Source organism: Anser anser (assembly GCF_964211835.1).
Source record: "Anser anser genome assembly, chromosome: 11".
In the NCBI taxonomy this organism is placed as follows: domain Eukaryota; kingdom Metazoa; phylum Chordata; class Aves; order Anseriformes; family Anatidae; genus Anser; species Anser anser.
The window spans coordinates 11,537,664-11,563,409 of NC_139732.1; the positions used below are offsets into that span (position 1 = coordinate 11,537,664).

Here is a 25,746-nt window from a genome sequence, read left to right on the forward strand (position 1 = left end):
CCTGCAGCCTACAGATAAGAAAGGGTAAGGAGACATCGCTGATGTGTTGTAATAGCCAAGTGAAAACCACTGCCAAGAGATGGAGCTGGCAGGCTAAACCTTGGCCTTTTATCCATTAATTGTGATTTAATTGTAAGCTGTTCTTTAAGATAATTCTGGCCCTCTTAGATCTGCCCTTTTAATGAATCACTACTGCTCCCAAAAGACAGAAAATCTTTCAACAGATAAGCTTTGGGGTTTGTTTTTTAACAGCTTCTTTTCTTCTGACATACTTTTCAACTGTGTCTGTGTGGATGTTTGTTTTGGTGCACATCAAAGCTTCACGGGTCCAGATCTATAATAAGCCCATGGTACCTTGCAATGACAGGCAGATCCCCAGCCTGTATGTAGGTGCTTGCCATGCCAATCTGCAGGAGGCCTTTCCACTGGTACCTGCTGAGATCTTGTCTATTACTGCCCTTGGGAAAGGGGTTGATGCTAGACTTGAAACAATCTCATAATGAGACATTTTGGCATTTACAACTTGCCTTCACCAGGCATCAGCTCTCCTTTACAGGGCTGACAAACGTCGTGTTCCATGAGGACACCAAATACTCCTGACAACTTAGAAACAAGCGGCAGAGCAAAGCCATGACTCAGGCTTTCAAACCATCATGCCACCTTTCTCCTACAAACATTTGATAAACACGGTGTGCAAGGAGGCTCCTTCACCAGGTCCCATGGTATGATCATCTCCGTGACCAAGCAAACTTTCTCTTTGGTCTACTAGGGCCTTAATCTGCATTTTAAAAACGTTTGATTTGGAAGAAAAAAAATAATCAATTTTCAGCCTTCTGCCTGATTTCAATTAAATGCTGCCTCCTGCCCCAAAGATGGCAATACCATCTACTGATGATTGAATTGCCTCATCTATCTATTAAGAACTTTTGCAGGAAAAACACAAAGATCATTAAATCTCAGCATATATTAATTTTAGTAATGGTATAGCAGCCACAGTCAAGCTTGTAACCGCTCCAGTGAACTGAGCCTGTTGGACCATCTGAGCATCCAAGACTCCACATCTGTGCTGAAAAGCCCTGCCTGGAGTCAGCATCTCACCCTGCCAGCTTCCATCTCAGCTTCCAGGGGCATTCCCAAATGGAGGTGCCTATCTCAGGCCAATCCTATCTAGCCCTGAAGCATGGCATAGCACGATGCTTGCCATTGTCAATGATGGGGTTAAAGAAAGAAGGCAGTACTGCACTGAGATGTGCTTCCAGACACCATTTTCAATTCAAGTGTACTGGAATGACATTTATCTTCCTGAATATCAGAGAAGAAACTCATTATCCTGCCTTAACAATGAAAAGGAGAGGAAGAGGCTTTCTATATTTATACTATTATTATTTTTTATTATCAAGCTTTGCAAAAAGAGTTAGGTATGGTCACGCAGAGGGAACACAGGCAAGATAATGCCAGACTGCATAACGGGGAATGTTTTGTTCACCAGTGGTCAAAACATGGTAATATTTTCTGGTAGATGCCATGGCAAGGGAAAGCTTTGACCAGGGAACAGCCGAAGGATGCTGAGTTAGCTCCATGGATTCACTTAGGAGCTCTTCCCTGGAGTGAAGTGTGCAACAGAAACCATAGGTGTCCTCAGACCCTATTCAGAGACCATAGGGGTCCTCAGACCCCTTTCAAAGCAACAGGTAGGGAGCATCCCCACAAACTGACCATGTGCAAGGGCTGAGCTCTGACTGAAAGGAAAGGCTGGCATTTGCAATCGCATGTGCAATTTTCCCAGGACTAAAAGATGCATTGAAGGGGAAAGCAGACAGCATATGTTTAGTGCTGCAGAGAAGGGAATGCAGAGGAAGGAGGCAAAGAAAGGTGATGAGCAATACAATAGCTACAAAATGGTGGCATCTGCAACAGGCTCATGAGCAGGTGAGAGCCTGCATTTCTTTAGGCCAAAAAAAAAAAAAAAAAGAAAGTTGCAGCAACAAAAACAGAACTTTCGCTTGTGTGAATGGAGAATAAGAACAAAAGAAAGCAGGAGGAATCCATAAGATAGAGCTCAGATGATGGCTCTAAAAGCTTAGACAGGTCTCTAGTTCCCTTCTGCTCCACCAGTTCCTCTCCCTACCATACGCATGTGCACATATCAATACACAGATGCTGTATGACATTCAGATGGAGTGCAACAACAGGACATCTTTATTTAGCAAAAAAAAATATATATATATACATTTAACTTAAGCTGCTTAAATAATCTGCTAAATAAGAACAGAATAAAATTGTCCAAATTTAAGCCCATAAAGCTGGCACTCCTTCCCCAAAGCACCTATGCCATAACTCTTGATTACCGCATCTCGTATTTACACTAAGCTGTCTAGGACAGGGAACATAAGTCATTCATTTCCAAAGCTCCCAGCACAATTTTAAACACACTGTGACCATAATTAATCATTGAGTCGTTATGGAAGTCATTCACAGGAGGTAGTGACTTATTAAGCTAAATCTTCACTACCTCTGTTAATAATGATGCAAGCCTTTGTTCCACCCTCTCTAACAGGGAAATTAATCCCCTAACATTAGCAGGAAATCGGCCTCTTTTGTTAAAGCCGGTGTAAATATATTCGTTCAGAGACAATTGCCAGCTAATGATCTATTAGCCTGCAGAGCAGCATGTCGGCCTGGCTCAGATCCCCTTGTCACATCAGGGGGAGGCCAGTTCTTTCCTGCTGGGGTTGCTGGAAGCAAGAGCCTCACCTCGGAGGCTCAGCATACGTCTGTGCCCACAGCACAGCGAGCAAGGAGCCAGCTACGGGGCCCCGCTATCAGAAGCGGTGATGAGGCTCACTCATGAAGATGGAAATTCACGGGCATGGTTGAGGGCCCTGAAAGACAGAATAACCCCAGGCAGCAGCACAGGCTGGGTGCTGACGGATAGAAAAAGTTTCTGCAGAAGAGGACCTCGGGGTGCTGCTTGGTGACAAGAGGAGCACGGGCAGGTGGCTAAGCACACATAGGACAGTACGAACAAGAGGGCAGCAGCAGCTCCAGGGAAGGGATTACTGCCTCCGCTCAGCTCCTGGGAGAAGAGCTCCGGAAGGCTGTGCCCAGCTCAGGGCTCCCCAGATGAGACAGAGCAGTCAGGATGAGTCTGGTAAAAGCCAACTTGGTAGGGCTGGGGCACAGGGAGATGCCTTGGGAAGTTTGCTCAGCCTTTGGAAGGAAAGATGAAGACAGATCTCACTGCTGCTTACAGCTACATAAAGCAAGGGCACAGAGGAGATCTTGGAGATGTGCAGGGACAAGGTAATGGAAAGTGGACACAAGGTGCAGTAACGGAAAATCTCAGCAGATATTAGGGAAAAAAAGCGTCACCATGCAGGTGGTCGAACACTGGAAGCCAGTGAAGCAATGGAACCTCCAACGTCGAAGACACTGAGAACTCAACACAAAAATGGCCCGAGTAGGAAGCTGTGTTACTTGCCAACCTGATCAAACTTTGATGCTGGTCTGGTTCTGAGCAGGGCATTTGCTCCAGTGATCTCCAGAGGTCCCTTCCGGCCTAAATTGTTCTACAATTCTACCTGACAATTCTAAATCATTCCATTTCCATCTCACATTTTTCCCAAATTTCTCCCATTTCCTATACATCTGTGAATGCACATAGACAGATGGTAGACAGGCATTAGAGGAACTCAACCTTTCAAAAAGATCCCACTGAAGAATTCTTTATGACATTTCAGTGAACAAAAGCAAAAAGAGATAAAGCAGAAACACAGAAACTTCTGAGTAGCTCATAAGAAATCTGAATGAAAGCGGGTGCCACTCTTAATTAGAATGAAATGGTGCTCATATTCAAGGATTTAAATCATCTGTTTGAAATTTCAAACTGGTTTTCTGAAGTTGGTAATGAAACGGAGGAGATGACAGACGCCCTCAACAGACAAGGGAAATCATATCGGCTTTTGATCTTCATATGCACAGAATCCGGTTACCCAGAGCTCCGCTTTTTTTGTAGTTGGGAAGCATTAGAAAAGTTTTCTCCATTTCCTTATTGCAAATCAGGACTGCGGTATTTGATCACTGAACTTAAACTTTTAATATCCATAGCACTCAACATATATCACTTGATAGAAGAGTTGGTAAGTGTATTGGAAAAGATGCTAAGCACCTTGTCAGTTTTTCCCTGCTACAAGGCTTCAGCAGAGGCAGCAGCATACATGTGGGATTTGTATAGGATATACCCCTTTCCTTTCCAAAGACACCATGCTCCTCCCCACTCCACTTCATGGCCCCACAAGCTGATCCCTAGGAAGGCACCAGGGAGGAGCAGCATCCCAGCAGCCTGCTTATGAAACCTCACCAGCCTTTGGTGAGCCCCCATCCCTGCACTAGCTACTTGCTGCATTTATGCCCCCACTAGCGTTTGGGGCTGCAGAGCAGTTTTGAAGCCAGATTCTGCTCATCTCCACTGTAGAGCTTGTTCCACTTAATATTTGGTCCCAGGGACCAAACCTACAGCAAAATAAAGGTCCCCAACCACAGTGTTATTTTAAGGGCTTCACTACCAATTGCTCTGACCTCCTAAGCGATAAATTCTTTACAGGCTCTTTCACCAGCTCCTAGCTAACCATTTCCAAACCCTGATCTAGGTCTACCTGACCTGAGCTTCCATAGCTGTCTGCCATGCAGAATCTGGCCCAGCTCAAGGGCATCCTGTTGCCTTCATGCACGTGTCCCTTCAACCCAGCAGAACCTTTGTGAGATGCTGTGCTGAATACACACCACCACAGTACAGAACTCCACAAGCTGCTGTTATCAAAGACTGCACCATTCCTAAAGCAGTAAGCAACTGCAAACCCCACGTCCTGCCCGTTTCCAGCTACTGCAACACAGCTGCATAGATGCTCTGGCTCTCGACACCATCACAGCAGCGCTGTGGATAATCGGGATGCAAAGCTCCTTTACCTCTGGGTGCTGATGCAGTAGCGGGCCTCTCGGTTCCCGATGTTGCGAACCAGCAGAGTTCTCTGGGTGCTGTGCTTGACCGGGCAGACTGAGAAGTTGAGCTGGTCGGGGAAGTCCAGGATAGCTCGGGCGCCAATGGCTCGGATAGGCACGATGAACTTCTCCCTCTCCGTGATGCAGGTGAGCTCATGGAAGTAATCCTGCAGGGAAAGAAACAGGATCAGCAAAAATGTGTTTATTACCACAACAGAAGGAAAACTGCTGTTTTCTGTCACTTTGTTCAATAATGCAGTAGTAGTTTTTATTTAATGACCTTTCATTCCTGCAGCATGACTGGTAGAGGCTCGTTAACTTGCAAAGAGGAAGCAGTCCCATTGCTTCACCTCCTCTAGCAGCAAGCTGGCAGAGCCACCTCTATGCCAGCAGAGGACAAAATTGCCTGATGCTTTGATTCTGAAGCGCCAACACAGAATGATTTCCCATAAGGGATTAGAGCATGAAAAGAACCACACACACGACCCACAGCCAGTCTCGGATGAAACACCTAAGCTGGACACCATAGCTGCTGCGATAGCCGGTTGTTGCACGGGGTGTTTATTCCCCACCACCACCCAAGCAGTGCCATGAATGACGAGGCCAGGGATACAGCCCCTTAAGGTCTATCTGGTCCATCTTCCCACCCAAAAGCGGCTCAGCCCTATACCCAAACTATTCCTGAGATCCCCAACAGGCTCTTTTAGCACTAACAATTCCCTCCCACCCCCAGCACGCGTCCCGGCTCTAACCCAGCCTTACAAAGTTCTCCTTGTGTCTGATCTCCATTTCCCTCTACGTCTCATCCTAGCCTCAGGGGATGCAGAAGATAGCTTTGCTTCCTCTGCGCTGCATATTCTGGCATGGTTGATGCCTTAATCATGTCTCCCTTGTAAATCCTCTGTAATAAGTGATTGGTGCCTCTCTGGCATGCCTACCTGGGGCACTGAACTCATTTGAGATTGTCTCCTTGCCGCTTCAAGTATGCGATGGTATAAAGTTTTAGCAGGAATTACACTTAACATCGAGCTTCCTTCGCCAGAACCCATCCAGAGCCCTCTGTGCCTGGGCTTTCCTGCCTCCTCCTCCCTGCCCCGGGCACCAGGACATTGCCAGGCTGCAGACCTTGCTCCAGCAGCAAGGCACAGCGCGCTCTGAGCCAGGGTTTGGAATTGCAGCAACAGATGCTGTCACATCCGAGATGTAAAATAGGAATCAAGAAAGGTCTTTTTTTTCCTAGACATCTCAAATTTTCACTGGAAACTGCAGAAGGGCTTTGGCTTCTCATCTTTAGAGGGTAAAATGCCAGGTAGGGAACTGCAGCAATACCTGCAGAACCCAATATCATGTTTCAGGAGGGAGTTTCAGCAGCAGCAAGCCTTTCTGAATTAGCAATTTCATACTCAGTCTTGAAGCCTAAGCCTTCTAAAATAAAGGAGAAGGGCAGCCCCTGCCAATTTAAAGCTCCTGTTATCTGCATACTTCTTTTTCTGGGCTGTTTGGATCCTCAGAAACCACACTAGCAAACAAAGCAAGTAATTTACTTTCTGTTGTTGTTATTTTGGCCACCCTGGTGTAACACAGGCATTGTAAATCCAATTGAAAGCTGCATGCCTTATTAAGCCTTGGCATGCCATATTTCCTTATCTCTCCCCTCCAGATGCCAGGTAGACAGAGGAGGACACAAGGAGCCCAGATCAGCAGTGGGATAACGAGGCAAGAAACTTCAGCAACCAGAGGTATTTGAGGGAAATAACAGGAACTCATTTTCAAGTCTTCGTCACTGGTAAGAAGGAAGCGGATCAACAGGGATGTAAATAAGGGCCCAGGGAATTAGTACCTGCCCCATATGAAACCCCTGCATGGGGCACAAGCACTAGGGCCACCTGCATGGTGACGCACGGGGTCTGCTGCAGAGAATGGGACAATGATGGCTGCAACCCCTGCTGCACCACCAGGACACCAGCCTTGCCACCCACTCAGCTACGGTCTAAGGGCATAGCTGAAACTGGCCTAAACCCTGCTGTGCTTCACAACTGCAACCCCTCAGCAGACTGCTTAAAGGCACTTTACTAAACACACCTGCCTGGGAGAGAGAGGGGTCGCATCACTTGCATGATTTAAAGGTTGTGCTGTGTTTACACCCAGCTTTAGGCTATAGATTTCCATGAAAATATGACCTCATCCTTCACACGACTCCTCTCCGTTTCAAGGAAAGTAGAAATCATTGCACAACGCTACCTTTTCCCTTATTCACCTTCGAAAGGTAATAAGTCGCAAGCTCCAGCCTTCAAAGTGTGACTGCTGGCATTTGTATGAGTGCCCACTGAAATGAACGCAGCTGCTGGCATCGGGGATGTCATCCCAGGCTCACATTAAGGTTGAAAGCAGTGTGACAGTAATTAACTGCCCAAGAAGCCAGCAAACCCAGGTGTCAGCCACCTAACTTCAAAATACTTCAGTGAATTCTTTGCAGCAGACAACTGCAAAGCAAGAAGAAGTCCTGTAGGGTGAGGTAATGTAGGAAGTCTACCAGGGGAAACTCCCTGCTGAAACCACGATACCATAAAGGCTGGAAAATAAGGGCCATTAAGAGAGGAGAGGCTGGAGTGTGATGATAGCATAGCACAGGAACGAGTACCCTTCTGCTGCCTTCCTCAGCTACTGGTTCACAGGGTGCTTTGAAACCGGCCCTTTTGCTCCAGCTTCATTTGCCTCAATCTTTTGTCCTCTCTCCTCCCCGCAGGACTCTTCCCAAAAATATGCTTGCAATAGCTGCTGCAGGCTGGAATGCTTCTCTAGCGGGGCTGGCCTGAATTTTAAAGGAGTTAATTTCAGTAACGCAGTAACTCATCGTCCTGTCATATTTCATATTAATCAATGAGCGTTAAATTCAGCCTTCGCTGAGCATCAGCGATGAATTTTGCAAACCTTACAGACTGAACTGGTATTGCCTGAAAACATTGTATTGCTACAGTGTAGAGAGCAAGGGGGGAAAAAAAGAATCAGCTGTGCTATGTTTTTATATGCTTCTTGCCTCCTTCCTTCAAGTTAATCTACGAACAAAGCTGAAGGACAAGACGAGCATCCCTATCTGCAGATGGTTTGCTCCACGAAGGTTTCCAGCCAGACAGGGGCTGCCAGGGCACCCCCATGATGCAGCCAGAGCTGTAACGCAGAGGACGAGAGGGTAACTCATTGGAAACATTGCCCAACAGAAGAATGAGCATTTCATCTGCAACACAGGTGCCAATGAACACTGAGACATGCTGGCTGCATGTTGATTTTGACAGCCCAACCATGCAGCACGTTCCCAATGACCGCTTATTGAGGGCTCAGCTGCAGCCCAGCTCTGTGCTCCATCCCGTGAATCAGGAATGACAGCAAGAAAATCCCATAAAGCAGCCCAGCACCAGGACGACTTCCCCAGCCATGACAGAGGAGTTGGTGCCTATATTCCAATTCCCTGGGTCACCCAGAGCCCCTTTTCGGGGGGGGCCGCAAGGCACTGTACACCTCCCGACCATGCTGGTGCTGCATCTCCCAAGTGCTCTCTGGGTCATCCCACCCAACTTCTGCTTCTGGTGATGTTCCTACATCGCTCTGCTGCCCCTCTAAGCTTGAAATGCCTTTTGTGGGAACCCATTTTCCTCTTCCACCACCCCCAAAAGTGAACACTCAGTAATTAATACTGATAAATCACATTTTAAAGGCACCAGTGTACTTCACAAAGCCTACATCATGAGACTAAACTCTGGTGTCACTTGGGTAGTTTGTAGAACTGCCCTAGGCAAACCCAATTTTTACCCTAAATATTAATGATGTTAAATAATTTCTCAGTCCCTCCAAAGGAACAGATTATTCCACAAGCACAGCGAGCTAGGGACCACAAGACATTTCCTTTGTAGTTGTCTATAACTACTCTTCTAGGAAGGGCCATATTGTGAAATTAAAGCAGAACTAAGCAGCAAATAAGAGATAAGCAAGCAGCCATACCCCAAGAGACCTTGCACATTTGTCCTGGTGCAGAAACAAGCACAGTGGCATGGAATGGGTGCCCATCAGTAGAGCCCTCACCACAACATGCACAAAGACAGCCACACCAATTAAACGTTAAATGTTCCAGCGCTGAAGGACAAAAGAAGCCTAAAACAAGAGCCTACATCTTGAGTAGGACCTCCACCATGCTGAAAGACTTTCTCCCAGTTCTGAATCCAGCACAACCCCACTGAAACCAGGAAAAGTCCACAAACCCACACCTCCTCATTTGTTCCAAATCCAGCCCCATGGGTTCACACTCCACCAAAAGGCACCAACCTCCTGGGACCTCTGGTCTCACCTTGTTCTCCTCAGGGGTGAAAAGGATGCGGAAGGTGGAAGGCATGCCAGGTGCCACCTTACGGCACACGTCAGTGGGGCTGATCAACTTGAAATAAGGTGAGCTCTCCAGGACGACCTTCACCAGCCGAGGAACCTGCAGGGAAAACGTGAAGCTATCAGATTTTGCAGCCCAGGTGGAAACAGAGAAAAGACATGACCCTGTCCAGGTGACATCTTCCCTCAACCACCTTCCCAAAGGACTTTTAGCCCTGGAGGTACATTTGTGCAATACACCAGGAATAAAAAGGAGGAACATAGGAAGGCAAAGATGACCCCAGAAAAAAAAAAAAGGGGGTGACTAAGAGCTGCTGAAGGGGGCTGTGAAGAAGCAAGGGAGCACAACACTCCCGTTGGGAAGGCTGATCCAGGAGACGAGAGCAGTCAGCTTGCCAGAGTGAAGGACAGCTGGACTACCATTACCTCCTCCCCCCAGGCTGTGCCTATCAATTACGGGCTTCAGAGGCATTTTCTGCCTTGACATACACAGCCAGCACCAACTCACAGGGTGGTTGTTTCATTAAGAGCCTATCCCAGCTCCCCAGAGGCTGCCTGGTGATCACAGCCAAGCAGCTTTGCGTGCCTTGGTCCCTGCGGGCACTGCGCTGCCTGCTGCTGCCCCCCAGGACAGTCTCCAGACAGCAAGCTGGCGTCCTCTAGTGCATGGGTATTGACGCCAGCACCCCAGAGCTCATCTCAGCCTCTGAAACAGGCAGTCTCAGCCAGCAGGCAGCTTCCTTGATAAGCAACGACCCCACACAAGGCTTGGAAACACGCATCGGGCCTGCAGCACCCTCAGGAGCCTGGTACCCCACATCCAAGGCCACCCTGAAGCCTCCAAATACCCTTGGCTCTCCACAACACCCTAGGGCAGTGGCTTCCAGGAACCCATTCCCCACCACATGCACGTTTTGGTCACTGAGTCCCCGGAAAGATGGGTGCACACACTCCTGGTTTCAGCAAAAGCCACCCAGAACATCTCAGAGGGTGAGGAGCAGCCTGAAGATGGAAAAACATCTTTACAACAGACAAGGGCAGTATGTATAAACCAAAACACTTCTGCACCCAAGTCATTGCAGAGCCTCTCCGTAACATACTGGATTTTACAGAGCAGTCTCAGGTTACTGCATGGTACAAGGCAGCATCATTCAGAGAACCTGCTGAGAAAGCGATGGGAGCGCACAGTCCTATTTTCTCCAGGACACTACCAAAAGCCAACACAATTAGAATACAACAGCCCCTCTTGGGATTGTCATCTCCATATGACAAAATACACCAAAGATTTTCCTTAGAGCTCATCCTGCTTTTACAGCAGTGCTGTCCACTGGCTGAGGTCTTAATAACTTCAGGAACGTACTCATTTCAGGGGAAAAAATAATAAAAAAAAAAATCAACAATTCACACATTGTCTCCCTCAGCAGGGCATACAAATCCCAAGGTGCGGCTGTACAAGTTTATTATTTTTTACTGGGAATGGCAGAAATGTTGATGCAGATGTTCTTTTCCACTTGAGGAAGCATGAATAGAGCAGATTAACTGTTTGCCTGTTGACCGACACTTGGCAGAGACAAACGTTTTGAAGTGCCGCACGGCTAATGGGGTGGCCAGAGCCAAGAGGCTTGGTGGGAACAATGCAGAGCAGTAGCAAAAGGAACTGAGGGGGTCTTCACCAGGAAAGAGGACACCCACAGCACCAAGCGCCCAAGATCACTGTGCAGACTGTGCGAATATAGGGCATCCAAGCTGCATCTTATTGATATTCCCAAGGGAGACGTCAGGAGTGGAGCTCCCTGTGAATAAGGGAGGCACCACACTGTGCCTGCAGTCACCCCGCTGTCTCCGGGCACACTCATCTTCTCTCGCTGTTCCTCCACCTGCCACATCCCCCCAAGGGCCCTTGTGCCCACCCGTCTCCCCCAGCAGGTAGATTGGGGAGGGGCCCAGTTCATGGCCTCCCCTCGGGCACATCTCACTGCTCAGATGCTTCTTTGCCATGGGGCCATCTCTTGGATGCCACCTGCCTTTCTCTGGCCTGCCTCTTCTCCCAGCACACTTACGGCTACACGCCAAGAGAAGCCCCCACACGCGCAGTGCTCTCTCCCAGCACCCATCTCCTTCCCTCCCTCTGGTCTCTTCCCACCTGACCCTCAGCATCTGCCCCACACGAGCAAATGTTCCCCTGTGGAAACCGGCACGGTCTCCGTTTTCCTCTTTACACTGGAAGGAAAAATGCTGACATCTTCTAACTTGCCCCTTCTCAACTTCCTTGGGAAAATCTCCAAATGCACAAAGAGTTATTTCAAGAAAAGGTAAAGACCTTCCAGAGCACATTGTGCACATTGCTCTGGACATGGTGTAGTTCTCCAAAGGGAAGCAGAGCACCACATCTTTGAAAAGCCTGGACAGAACCAAATCAAGCTTAGCAGGAGCCCAAAGGGGAGCTTTCAAGGTAAAGCACAATGAAAGAAGGAAAGAACTATGCAGCCCTTAACATGCCACCAATGCAGAGCTTTCCAGAGGAAGGATGTGACTGGAAGAGCTCCTTTGGGTTAGAACCCACCAATGCACAGCCAACGCCAGGGGGAGAATCCCCACAACACGGGAAGATTTCCACACCCTCACAAAATGAAGATGAGACGTGTTATTCTGAGCGTGCTGTGCTGCAGCAGGGATCTTGCTATGCTGTGTCCCAGCAGAGTACTTCGCTGTTCCCCCAGTGCCCCACTTACCATGTCGTTGTTCCTCAGAACCAGAGGCACCTCGTAGACCTCGCAGGGGATGTAGCTCTGAAACACCACCTCCGAGGGGAAAGGCTGGAACAAGCTCTGATCCAGGTCAACTGCTGAGAACTGGAGATGCAAGGCATCTGTGAGAGGAGGGATATGTGAAGGGGCATCCTGCACTGCACTGTCTTGGGGGGGACACCTGCCCAGCTCTTCTAAGGAAACAGCAGCTCACCCACCTACCTTCTGAAGCAACCATGAGTTACCAGAGCACATTAAGCAGGCGTCTCTGGAGGTGTTTCTCCAGGAGGCCTTTGCCAAAAGCAAGGCTGCACTCACCTCCAGCTTAGCCCCCTGCTAACATGGCCATGCCATTCCCAAGTGCTCACCAAGGCAGCTGTGAGCACTCAGGGGGGAAGCCAAGCCCAAGAGCTTGTGTGGGGCTCCAAGACAGGGTAAAACTCATCCCAAGACTGAGACAAATCTAGTCCCATGGGTCCCCAAATAGCCTATGGGAATATGGAGCCTAAAAACCAGCAAGCACAAAAGGGTACCGTAGGAGGGGAGGCCAAAAAAGCAACAGAGGAGGCAGGAAAAAGGCAAACAAGGTGAATGCTGGATGCTCGTAAGGTTCACCCCTTGTCAGCATTACTGGAAACTTGAGCAAGCCTGAACCCAGCATCCCCTTCTCCTATGAGCTTTACTGGGAGGGATGATTTATTCTATTATTGTTTTATTTAATACTGCTGCTCCCCGCCTCCTGCGCAGTCTAGGACAATCCTGAAGCAACCCGTTACAGGTCTCTGGCTGCCCATTCTCTGCTCAGTAGCTCTCACTAGCGTGTTGCACACTGAGCAGCCCCTTCGGAAGCAGCTTCGAGCAGGCAGGAGCCTTGCTGTGGATGCAGCACATCCACCCACCCTGCCAGCTGTAGGCACCTACAGGCATCCCAGCTGCTGTTCCAGCCCAAAGTACTGATGCAGGTGTTTTTATTGATGAGCTTGAGTAATTAGCATAGGGCCTACAGACTCCAAGGGTCAATGCTGCCACCAGCAAGGGGAGCCACGACCCCAAGCATGACAGCAACTGCTCCCAAGCGAGAGGGGAGGTGGCCATTTCAGAGAGAGGATGGAAAAAGACAGCTCGTGGCCTGCTCCATCCTTCCTCCAGTGCTGTGCTTCAGCAAGGGCAGCTAACCTCCAGCAAACCTCACTGATTTCAGCAGGATTTATGTTGGTCCAGCACTGAAACATCTCAGCAGGGCAGGAAGCGTTTTGCCTTTCCCCCAGCACGAGGCAGGATGAACCCCACCACCAGCAGCACTTCCAAAGGGCACCAGCACCTAGCCATGTGGGCGTTCAGAGAGGCACTGCAAACGTCACATCTAACAGCAAGGAAAAGGGCAGGAAAAGGCTACCTTTTGATGGGAGGTTTCGCTCATGTCCAGAAGCTGGACAATGTGGGGCCGGCGTGTGTCCCGAGCGGCGGCCAGCCTCTGCTGGGTGGTGAGGGACATCTCCTTCAGGAAGGCAGAGGGAGTCAGCTGCAAGGCAAGACACCGGCCAGGGCTGCAGAAATGCCTTTCTGCAGAAAGGCTTTTCTTGTTCAGGCACCACCAATGAATAATTTGTGCTCACAGCCACTAGGACAGTCCTGGAAGCCCTGTAAGTTACCTGCTGAAATATTCATCACCAGTAAATTAATTATATAGAGCGGAACACACTCGCTCTAACAGAGCAGCTCTGTCCCATTAGCCTCTCTGTTGTGATTCAATGTGACATGTTTGGGGATTTCTGCTCTTTGGGTATTTGTTTCCTCTTTAGCGTCACTGGATTGAGCCGTGGCCTTTGAGGAGTGTGGGGGGGAGCTGTCAGAGCGCCCTGCTCAGTGCTCACAACCCCTCCACATGCAGAGATGCCCCTGGTGGGCGAGCCAAGGGAAGCAGCGCTGTGCCAATGCCAAAAGGGACAGGAACAGGCTCAAGTCCTCATTCATCTCATTTTAACCCATGCTTGTTCGCTCCCTGGACTGGCCTCATGGACCCCTACAGAAGCCTGCAGGGGCATCTCTTGGACAGAGCCTCAGCACCAGGTAGCCACCAACACGCAGAGGAGGCATCGGGGGGTGATGAGGGATCATCCTCATCCCATTCTAGTTTGCAGAGCTGGATCTGTGCTCAAAAAACCCAGCCTCATGCACTCCTGCCTGGCCCCAGCAGGTACTTACTGTCACAGGCTCCTCTGCCTCGGCCACCAGCCGATTACGAGGTGACACCGCTTTGCCCTGGAAACCATCGGGACTTCTGGAGGACTCCATGGAGCAATGGAGCTTGCTGGCAGCCATGTCTTGGGTCGCCTGCAAGAAGCAGCAAGGGGATTTTAAAATCCAGACAACTTGGAAGGTGTCAGTGCTGCCAGGCAAGAACCACATTAAGGCTGCGGCTGGATCACGGAGCAGAGCGCAGGGCACCACGGAGCCAGGACAGGAGCATTTCACATCCACCTGGCACAGGAGGAAGCAACGCAGCAATACAAAGTGCCCCTTGGAGACCTGAAGCCTCCAGATCCGATTCTCTGGTGGAGCTGGGAACTGTTCTAACTCTCATGGGACAACGAGGATATATGACCTCTCCTACCCAGAAAAGAGCACGAGGATCCCCAGCAGCATCCACTCTCCTCTTATCCATGCTCATGTCTGGAAAAAAGAGCCTCCCACCACCTCCTAAAAGGTTCCTACTGACTAAAAGCCACCTCCTTCCTGGCACGGGTAACTGACAAGCATTCCCTCCCCTGGGTGCAGATCCGGACAGTCCCGCTCGCAGAGCACCGCAGGATGCACCCGTGTCCCCAGGCTGCAGCACCCTTCTTGAGCAGAAAGCTAACGCCCCTGCCTGCTTTGTGAAGCACAGTGAAGAGGAAAACACTTCTGAGTTCTCAGCAGCTATGCTCAGCCCCCCCAAGCAGCCAAAACCTCACCACTAATCCCCCTCAAGTCAGGCATCGGGGCTGCCCCACACATTAACCAAGTCAGCCCTGTCCTGCTTTACCAGCCAAGTTTTCCCTTTGTGCAAGGAGCTTTGCCACGTTTCTAACTACTGGAGCATAGAGTTCCATACTCTGATGGGAAATTGTCCTTTTTCAAGGCTAATTTGGTTGTTTTAAGTTACAAAAGTTATCCAGCAAATAGGATTTCTTCCAGGCATGAAATTACCCCAGTGCCCAGGAGCATTTCTCCGTGGAGAATGAGGGCCCTAATTTTCACTTAACACCCAACCCCAAGCTCCCTACAGGCTGTAACGGTAGAAATAAGAGCATAAAACCATTAAAAGAACATGAGTAATTAGCTCAAATGTAAACACAACATGTGTGAAAGCAGGGCCACTTAAGACTCCTTCACAATTGCAGTTTTCCAGACCCTCGTTCCACAAGGGGCAGGGGCTGGCAGGGCCATGGGCTGCCCCCCTCCAGCCTGAACACCCCTCCCCACATCTCCCCGGCCACACAAAGCGGGTGTGCAGGAAAGGGATGAAGACAAAGCAGCCCCAGGAAGATCCTAAATTCACTCCCCAAAGAGTATTGTACATGTTCATGGTACCGGCCTCTTTATACAGTGCTCGGGTAGGACAAGGATGGGACTAAAAGGCAGCCCCAGACCCCAAAAGCACAGCCAGATACCTAAGGATACTGCACCCCTCTGTCCTTGTACGGAACAAGAGCGCAGCCCTGTCCTGCAGGCACGGGACACGTTCCAGCAAAGAGCTAGGATTTCAAGCTGGAAATAACTATTTTTCAAGGGAAATTTAAACGGGGATGATACAACATTAATCTGGATTTCCGTGCTTTATTGCTGGGTCTTGAGAATAACTGGATTATTTGTTACAATTTCCCAGCCGTAATTTCACTCCGCTCGAAATTAATCCTGTCCATCATGCCCACGGCGCCTATTTCCAGAGTGCTCCCGGGTCCCCCCCCTCTCCCCAGCCTCCAGCATGGGGCCCCAGGGCTCCACTCCCCGTGCATCAGGAGCGAAGGGGCAGCTCAGAAGCCAGCCACAACTCCCTGGAGAGGTGGGACAAGAGGGCCGCGGCACAGCATGACTTCTGCCCGCTGGGGAGAGCCCACGGCCACCTGCCCACCGCCAGCAGCCCCCCAGAAAGAGCTCCTTAACCCCCTCCCACCTCCTCAGACGTGCCTTAGGCCAGGCGCGCAGTCAGAGCCCGCTGAGCATCGCGCAGCTGCCAGCCCCTCCGACCAGCAAGGTGGGACTCGACCTTCGGGTGGGTAACCCGGGCTCCTCGGGGAGGACTCCCTTTGTGCAGTGCCCGGCCTCACTCCCCAAACCACCAGGGGCTGTAGGGTGGCTCTGGTCAGCCCGGTGGGAGCCGTTGGCACAACGGAACTGCCTGGGGGCAGTTACCAACGGGGCCGGTGGCTTCCGAGGGTCCCAAGGGAACCCGGAGGGCAACCAATGGGACCTGGAAAGGGGGCTGCCTGCGTCCCCCTCTCCTCAACCCTCCGGCACAGCCCTGCGGGGGCACAGCCCACAGACCCAGGGAAGGGGAGTGCTCAGCGTGACACACAGCAAGTTTCTGGTTTGGCTGCTGCTGGGGTCCCCCTGCTCCAGGGGGGAGATCGGGCTTCTCAGAGCAGCAGCACCTCGTCCTGCAGCAAGGCTGGAGGCAGAGCCAGCTCCGCACAGGCTTCCAGGACACATAGCATCCCCACCAGCCTCCCTTCCCTCCTGCTCAGGTTTCTCCACGGGTTCCCCCAGGCAGAAAACACCGCGAGGGACAGGGACACAGCAACAAAACCAAGCTCAGCACCTTGCAAGTAGCACGCTAGGAAGGACCCACTAAGCCAGCAAGGAAACTGGGGCTTCACCACCCTTGCCAGCCCCACATCGAGGGCACAGAAACATGTTCAAGCATTTGGGGCTTTGATTTCTTCAGCTCTAGGCTGGAGTGGAGGCTGCTTTCTGCCCTGAACTTCCTCAGAATCGCAGTGGGTTGACTTGGTCCCTTACTCCAGCAGTTTCTGATGTCACTGAAATGCCTTCAGAAGAGTTACAGCCTTGCAAACCACTGCAGCCCATCTATTTCTTAAACATCTCACTCCTCAGTGAATGATTGCGGCAGCATCAGAAAGCACGCCTTCGAGTAGCATTTGTTAACATCACAGAACATCAGACAAATTAATTTAGACACCGCAGACAAGCTAATCATTTCTTTAAGAGCAAAGAAAAAGTTTCTGCGCTATCTTACAAAGCAGGGATTTGACTTCTGCTCTCCTCACCTCGGGAGGACCCTGACCTAGGGGCACAGCGCCTTGTCACCGCAGTACTCAGTGTGCCTTTGGGGGTGTCCTCTGCTGCTGCCACACCTGGTGAACACCTCTCTGATGAGCTCGTTCCAATTAGCACTTGTAGACACACCAATTTCCTGCTTTCAGCCCAAACCTTTCCACCTTGCCGGGCAGATGGAGGAAACCAAATTCCTCAGCCCTCCTGGGCAGCAGCATCCCATCAGCGTGAGCTGGCACCGAGCACCCTCACAGCTCCTGCAGGGCATTGCCTCGCACTGATGCTTTGCTCCCAGCTTCGGGGCCATGGCAAAAGAGCAAACAAGTCACTGAAGCTGCCAGCCTGTGACCAGGAAAGGAGGAACAGAACTGCCCTCAATAAACAAAGGTGCAGAGCCCCAGCCGGGCTGCTCCACCAGCTTGGGTGCTAGCTATGGACTCAGGAGACCCACAAAGCTTTGGGTTTGGATGCAGGTTTTCTGGCTGCGAAAAGAATTTAGGATCTCATCTGAAGCAAGGTTTTGATGTCTTGCTCTGTCCCCAGACACACCCAAGCTTGAGCCTGGCCAAGATCCAGCTACAAGCCGGGCAGTGCTGGAGCACCGAGGTCAGCATCTGCTCTGACTGTTCCCCTTCCAGAGAGGCTTCCTCCCCCCCATATTAAAGTAAGACCCCGGAGAAGGGGTGAGCTCAGCTCAAGACTCTCCTCAGCTTTGGAGATTCAAGCCCACACGTCCCAGCAGAGCACCTTGGACATCTGGCTGCCAGCTCCGGCAAGGTCACTGCCTCCCCTCCCAGCAGTGCTGCATGGAGGAAGCGGCAGAGCTGGTGGGCTCTGCTCCCTTGGATCACAAAGTCTTTTAGCTAATGGCTATTTAATGTGCAATGCTAAGCAGTCTCTGGAGGGAAAAAAAAAAAAAAAAGAGAAAGAAAAGACCAGGAACATCTTCAGAGAGCAGGAAAAAGATCTGTCTCATGATGTGGGCTCACAGCTGCTGCAGTGACTCCTTGCAACAAGGGGCCTGCACAGCATCCCCTGCTCCCAGGCACTTATGGCCATGAGCTACCCTGGGGGTTGATAAAAGCACCTTCACCTCTTCAGGGCAGCAGCGTGAACCTCCAAACACTACCCGGTTCATGAGATAGTGCAGGGTCACACAGCCAACATACCCGCACGGACCTGTAGGCACAAGACAGGGCTTCAGGCCAGCTCCGTACTGCCAGCACTGGGAAATTCAGACGGTTCAGCAGCAAATAGGGGCACAGAGGGGCCCCTTGGTGCCTGTGAGCTTGGCAAAAGCTCTTCTGAAGAAGCTGCTTAGATATGGCCCTAAAGCATCCAAAATCCCTTCATGCATCTGTCCAGCAGTTTCCCTCTAAAGTAAAACTGAACAGCTCTCTGAGGATGCTGCGCAGAAGAGACACGAAATGAGGAATAAGTAGCCAATTTCTTAGACATTAAGAAAAAAGAGGGGTTCATATAAACGTAGTTTTGTGCCCATCACGATACCACGTGCTGGCACTCTTATGTCAAGGGACCCCAGGCCATTTGTGCTGCAGCAGCGGCCTCTGAGCTGGTCCAACACTGACTGCTGGCCCTCCCTGCCCTAAGCCCACCAGCACGCTGTGTACTGCAGCACCCAGTTCAATAGTAGGGGAGCAGAGCTGGGGCTGAACCCTCCTTCAGCACACCCAATAAATCCTTCCTCCTTCCTCCCACAGAGATAAAGCATCTCACCAGAGTAACTGGATAATTGGCCTTTCTATTACACTTTGCTGGAAGAGGGAGACAGGAGGTCTGCTAAAACTGAGCATCACGATGCTATTGAACAATTTTGTTCAGCTAAATCATCTTGCCCCGCTCAGGCTTAAGGAGCGAGATCACATTTCTTGCCTAGAAATCACCTGCTTAGCCATAATTACCATATAAACAGCATCTCAAGGAAGCCAGGAAAGGAAAAGCGGAGTTTCCAGGACTAATCTCTTGCCCCTCCAGCTCACTGCTAAGTGGTTCAGTGATTTCTAAATCAAGTCTCACTACCCAGGAAGCCTCACCTGCCACCTTTATATTCTGTTCCCTCCATATTTTATCACTTAAGTGCTGTCATCCTGCAATTTATTACAAAAGCTCTACCACAGCCGAGATAATTAATAGGAATCTAGCATTATGCCTTCCTGGTACTTTGCTAAGCCAGCTCTCAGCTGGCACTGAGGTGGCCCAAACTCCCTTCCAAGGGTCTGCTGGAGGCTCCCCAGCCCCACATGTTGTAATTTGCAACTGTGGCTCCTGCATCAAGTATTTCTGGTGTTATTTGCCCTCCCTGGCTGCCTCTCCCAGCATTCGATCCCTGCTACGCTGGCTTTGCAACTGGCATCAGCTCCCCCTTTCTGTTTACTTATTTCCTGGCACCTGGAACATTGTTTTGGTTTGCAGTGCAGAGCTTCCAAGCAGCTGACAACTTGGGGGTGGAAAAACAAACCGAAGGACTAGAAATGGATGCCCAGGTCAGGAACAAGCAGCCACGCACGGGGTCAGAGCTTTCTCTGCAACACCGAATCAGCCAGAGTCAGCCAAGCAGTATCGCTGTTTAGCTACTGTCAAGACCTGATCCAAAGTTCATGGAAATCACAGAAAGACTCCTATGAATATCAGGCTGTATCCACATGTGATTTCTTACCCTAGAAGTGCTAGGACACACGACTCGTGCTAGCTTACAACAGCTCAGGTGAAAGGAAACAATTCTGCATTCCCCAAGGCCTTACAGCATGTGAACAGTAGCTACAGTTCTGCCGATGTGCATTAATTAATTAATCCACCACCTACCTGCACAACCCAAGCTGGAACAAGGGAGGCTGCCAGCATCCCTGAAAGACCCAGTGTCCCTCTCTGAACCAGCTCTCAGCTTCTGCAGCACCAGCCCGCAGCCCATAGCATAGGCTGCATGCTGCTGGCATCCCAACCAGCTGCCCTCGCCAGCAGTGACCCTGAGGGACCCGGCCTCAGCTGGATTGCCCAAGTCCTACCAACCTCCACCCAAATCAAGCTGTTTTAATCTCAGTCTTCAAAAACTTCTGTGAAATACAGCTATATGTATTCACATACCCAGTTCTCACAGTGCAGTTTTGATCTCTGGAAGAACAAAAATGTGAATTTAAGCACAAATTCAACTCAAAGACACCAAACTGGAGACTAGCAACCAACTAAAAGCAGAGGCAGGAGCAATCTCTTCAGTCCCCAAACCCCACCTTAGCTGGCTCAAGCCTCATGCCAAAGTCTTTGGCTTCACAGAGCAATTCCTGTCCTTGGACAGGAGGCTCCCGAACCCACTCAGAGCAGTCCGCACCCTGCTGGGATCACGGTGACACCAAGCATTTTTGTTTTCCCCTAGGCATACCCAGGAACTGTCTCTTAGAAAATCACCTATGGATTTAAGGAAATCCTGCAAGGAAAGAGGCAACCACAAAACTCTCTGGTCTATGCCACCTGCTGCATTTTTCATTAAAAACCTTCAGAGCATTTTACAGGTTGTGCTCAACCTCCTTTTATAATTAAGGCCGGGACACCCCCACAAGAACCAGGCATCGGGAGGCCCACAGGACTCACCTCGGGCTCATGGGGACATCTGGGAGCCAGGCTGGGCATCCCACTGCCCTCCACGGCTCATCTCCAGCCTGGCTGCGGGTCTGCACGCTCAGAGATGGGCAGAAAGGGAAAAGATTAGGATCCTTCGCTTTTGGGGAGCAAGAAATCCCCAAATCCTGCTCCTCATCTGACTCCTTGGGGGCAATCTCACCCCCAAAGTCAGCTTCCTCGCAGGGGAACAGATCCCACAGGAGGCAAGCACAGCTGACTGCCCCACATATCGGGAGGGCCGAGGCCGCCCTGCCCCACAAGCACCCATGTCCCCTCCTGATCCATGGGCCTGCATAGGGTTGTGTCCCACCCACCGCCCCCAACTCCCCCCCCAGCGCACCAGCCCCCAGGTCCCTGCACCAAAAGCCCCCCCGTTTCATCCGGGACAGGGGTTGCGGACACGCAGCCACCATCACCCCGCTGTGGGGCCAGTGACCGGCCCCCTACAAGCACCCTCCTCACTCTGTGGACGCACTCACACGAGCCTCCGCTGCACAGCGCTGTCGCTGCCGGGCTGTTGTTGCCCTCCTCGTTCCCAAAGCAACAGGGCCGCCCAGCAGGCCTCACGTCACCACAGCAGCGGGGACACGGGCGGCGAGGCCGCGGCTGCGGGACGGTGTGGTGGGTGGGAGGCAGAGGGCCACAGCCGGGTGTGGGGACGCTCGGCACCCACCCCGTGCACAGGCCCGATGCTCCTTCTCCTCCTGCTGTAACCCAGCTGTGCTTCCCTGCTCTTATTGCCCCAGTATTTGTAAGGAAACAGGCACAGACCCTAGGGACAGGTGGTGAGCAGCACCTTGTCTCAAAGTAATAACGAAGGCTTGGAGAAAGCAGATAATGACCACGGAAAGCACGCAGCAAAGGTTCCCCCAGCACAGCCTTCAGCCCAGCCAGGTCCCTGTGTTTATGCTAAAACTGAGCGGTGATCAGGGAACTCACAGCAGAGCCCTGCGCTTCTCCCAGGTCTGTCACCAGCCACCACACAGGACTGGTCGTGCAAAGAGCCACACGCCAGATGGAAGTGCAGATGACAGAGAGAATATTTAAATATCCTATATAAAAAAAAAAAATCAAACAGCTGCCAGCACTGCCCCCCTGCAGCACCCAGCCTGGCACAGCACAGCCTTGTCGCCCCTGGGGAAACAGCCCCACCTCTGAGAAGCTCTGTAACAAACCCTCTCCCATAAGGGCAGCCTCACACAGCTGTAGACCCATCACTGAACCCAGATTGTCCCACACACCATCACTGAGGAGCTCCAGGTGGCTCCGAGCTCCATCACTGTGGTCCGCTCAAACACGTTTCACCTGAGTGCCTCTGCTCAGGGCACTTGTGCAGGGTCAGACACAGGGCTAAAGGGAGTTCACTGCTCCCCAAGTTTTGCTTCAACCCCTCATGACCATTTTAACCCGCAGATGCTCCTGCAGCTAAGGAAAGAACTGATTCACTGGCTGACAGGACCACAGTGGAAAACTGAATTCATACAATGGGAAGTGAGAACATTCCCAGATCAGGTATCTGGAAATTAATTCCTCATTTGTAGTGAGCATCACCAGTATTTTGCCAGGAATCAGTCCCAGACACCTCAAACTAAGCCTTGGGCAAATGCCACAGGACTGCAAAGTGCAAAATAATTATCTAAAAGAACATATCTATTCATCTTCCCTAAACACTCCGACAAAAAGGCTTCTGCCTAAGTAACTGGAACAGACCAGGCCCACAGCCATTAACGCACTGCACCTGGCAGCCTGTGCCTCGTGTCCCCATGTCACAAACCCCAGGTGGGGATTACCCAGCCCACAGGTGTACAGGGATCACAACAGGGAGCACACAGGATTCCTTAACACAAGGGCACAGAGGCTTTATTTCTGAAGGCTGCTCTTTATTACAGATCACAAATCACCATCAGCAAGTATACTGCGATTATAAGGCAAATATATGTGGTAGATATTAAGACAATAGCACTAATTAATAGTAGCGGTAGTTAGAAATAGTAAAGGCAATTAGAGGTAGGAAAAAAATCAGTAATATAGTAGCAAATATAGGTTTGAACCTACAATACCATTTTATCAATAATACTATGGCAGTGAAAAATACTTATGAATTAATACTTATGGATCACTAAATTAATACCATAAAAGCAAATATATTTACAACAGCCTATACTTAACAGGACTATGCTTATAACAGGTTATACTTACCGATACTATGCTTATGACAGATTATGTACATATACAATCATAAAACCATCAGTACTAGATGCTTCAAAGCAATGCCATAAGAGGGGTCTAGGTCATGTCAACCTAAAAGGGGTCTAAAACTGATCTCCAAGAGAACCACCACCCCAGGAAGAGGACCAAAGCAGCCTCACTTCAAAGCTGATCCACATCATGGTGTGTGGAGCAGAGTTAACCCAATGTTCCAGCAAAGCTGCAGCCTGTTTGAGGAGGAAAACAAAAACAAGAGGAGCACAAACACCATGGGAAGTTTCTCTGAGAATCTCCACTTGGGGTAAAAATCAGACCATTTTATATCAGAGACCTAAGCGGGCGTAGGACACCAACACGCCAGGTAACCAATAGGTGCTATTAACCTCACCCTGCCTCCTGAGACAGCCAAGAGGTGATGGTGGTTTTCATTTTCACTGACTTTCTTTGAACAAAAATGTTATTTCTCACATTGATTGCCACTTTCTCAGGCCAGTTTCCTCTTTACCAGACTGTTTTTCATCTTCTCAGGTGATCAGTTGTCCCCCAGTTTATTTTGTCTTTAGCATTGGTATCCTCAGGACATCTCTGGTTCTCAGGTGCCCAACTGCAACTTGAAGGATGCCACCTGCACCCCTCAAGGATGCTCCTCTGGTCCCCAAAACAAGTTCCCAGGCTAGCAGATATTTTCTCCTATCAGTCTGCAGCAGACATATCAGAAATTTCTCATCACAGTCAGGAACAGTTGCGGAGGTAACCTATCATTCTGGAAAACAAAGCTTTCAGGCCAGAGTCTCCTACTGTCACAGGAAGAGGTACACAGCTATGTAACACATATATGCATTGAGAATCAGACGTTCCTTAAAGTGTCTGCAAAGTATCAAGCAAAAGAGATTCAAATCCTTGCAATCAGTCACCCCTGGTACACAGGGCATCAAATCACCCTCTGGCCAGGCAGGCATCCTGTCCCAGCACTGCCTTCAGCAGGGGAACAACCTGAGCTCATCCTCCTACCGTGCTTTGACCCGAGAGTTGCATTACTTATGGGCTGACCTGTCTTTCCCTTGTGGTCCCTACACTGCTACAGAGATGAGCAAGCCATTAACAGGCAGAGGGAACGGCAGGGCTCTGAGGTCAGTGCCCAGAAGATGTGACCTGTAGCTCTTCCCAGCTGGTGCTTTCCTTCCATCAGTCTCAGAGCAGTGGGTGCAGGTCAGTTTGCTTACACCCGCTTTACCCAGTGGACACCACAATAAGGATGCCTGATTATTTCACTTACTTTTTTCACATAGATTAAGGCATGTCAAGATGTTGTAGGTGTTGCACAAAGTTTAAGCATTTTTTTTTCTTTCTAGACAAGTTCTAGAAATAAAGCAGAATTAACAGCACAGGAGAAGCCTGGGATAGGGGAGCTCAAATATGCTGGATAGGGATAAACCACGCTAAGAGTTTCCTGTGCACTGACCTCAAGCCTAAAGCCTTCCTCTCCATGGCTCCTCTTCCCACATCCAGACTCTGCCTTCCCAGGGCTGCAGCCAGCCACAGCAGGAGCAGAACCACCTTGGTACCAAGGCAGAGCTGTGCAGAGATTCACCCAGCTGAGCACCAACCAGCCCGCTGGATGAAGAGCAGCAGGTGAGCATTTCCACAACATAAGTTACCTCAATTCCAGATAAAACTCCATCTGCCAAACCCTGGACCTCATACACCAGGCTGAACATATCCAAACCCATTTACTGGAGGGCAACGATGCCAGGACACACAGGGACGTGGTTTATCCCTGTGGAAATTCCAGATGAGAGCACTTAAGAGGTCCTCACTTTGTAGAGGCACACCAAGGCCATCTGCAGGAGCTCATTTTAGCCATCCAGGTTGGAGAATCACAGCACCCAGCGGGCTCAGCCCTGCTCCTGGCTCAGGCACCTCTCTGGGCTGGGTAACCCTGGAGCCAGCCCAGAGAAGGGTCAACTCCCTTTGTCAAGACCTTAATCACTCAAAACCCTCACAGGAAGCAGATGAAAGCTAATGCAGTGAGAGGAGAGCTGCAGAGACCCTGGTGATGGAGCCAAAGGACTGCATGCTCCCTGTGCAAAGCACTGTTTTATTCAATTTTCTCAGCTTCTGCACACAAAACCCTTGGGGGGCTCCAACATTTTCCAAAACACATACGTTCTGCCAAAGCTGCTTAATTTCTGAGAACAGAGAAGGTAAACACTGCAGATTATTACTTTTTCTAGCTGGCAGGGACTTGGAGGGAAATGAATACATCACTTCTCAGCAGACAGCACAGTGGACAGCAGGGAAGTGTCACTGCAGGTGTACACCATCAGCCAGGCTGTCCTCCATTGGTGGCAGCTGAGCAGAGGGAGACCACAGCCAGCTTCTCCTGTAGCTTTTTCACCATAACCGTGGTTCTACAGACAGCAGACAACCCTGCCAAGCTGCCGTTTTTAACCAGCAATGGACCTCAAATTAATATGGGGGGTGCTCACTTCACTCGCACACACACTCT

At 50.3% G+C, this 25,746-nt stretch overlaps 1 protein-coding gene across 1 annotated transcript in view; it reads right to left on the bottom strand.

Annotated features, from left to right (window-relative positions):
- Positions 1-21,948, bottom strand: part of HYDIN (HYDIN axonemal central pair apparatus protein) — a 129,029-nt gene extending 107,081 nt beyond the window's left edge. Inside the window, 7 exon segments of the mRNA XM_083851565.1 lie at positions 4,966-5,165; positions 9,338-9,472; positions 12,105-12,224; positions 13,516-13,641; positions 14,325-14,453; positions 21,000-21,079; positions 21,509-21,948. Coding sequence (XP_083707691.1) covers positions 4,966-5,165; positions 9,338-9,472; positions 12,105-12,224; positions 13,516-13,641; positions 14,325-14,453; positions 21,000-21,038 — 749 coding nt within the window. The 5' untranslated portion in view covers positions 21,039-21,079; positions 21,509-21,948.
- Positions 21,949-25,746: the final 3,798 nt, after the last annotated feature.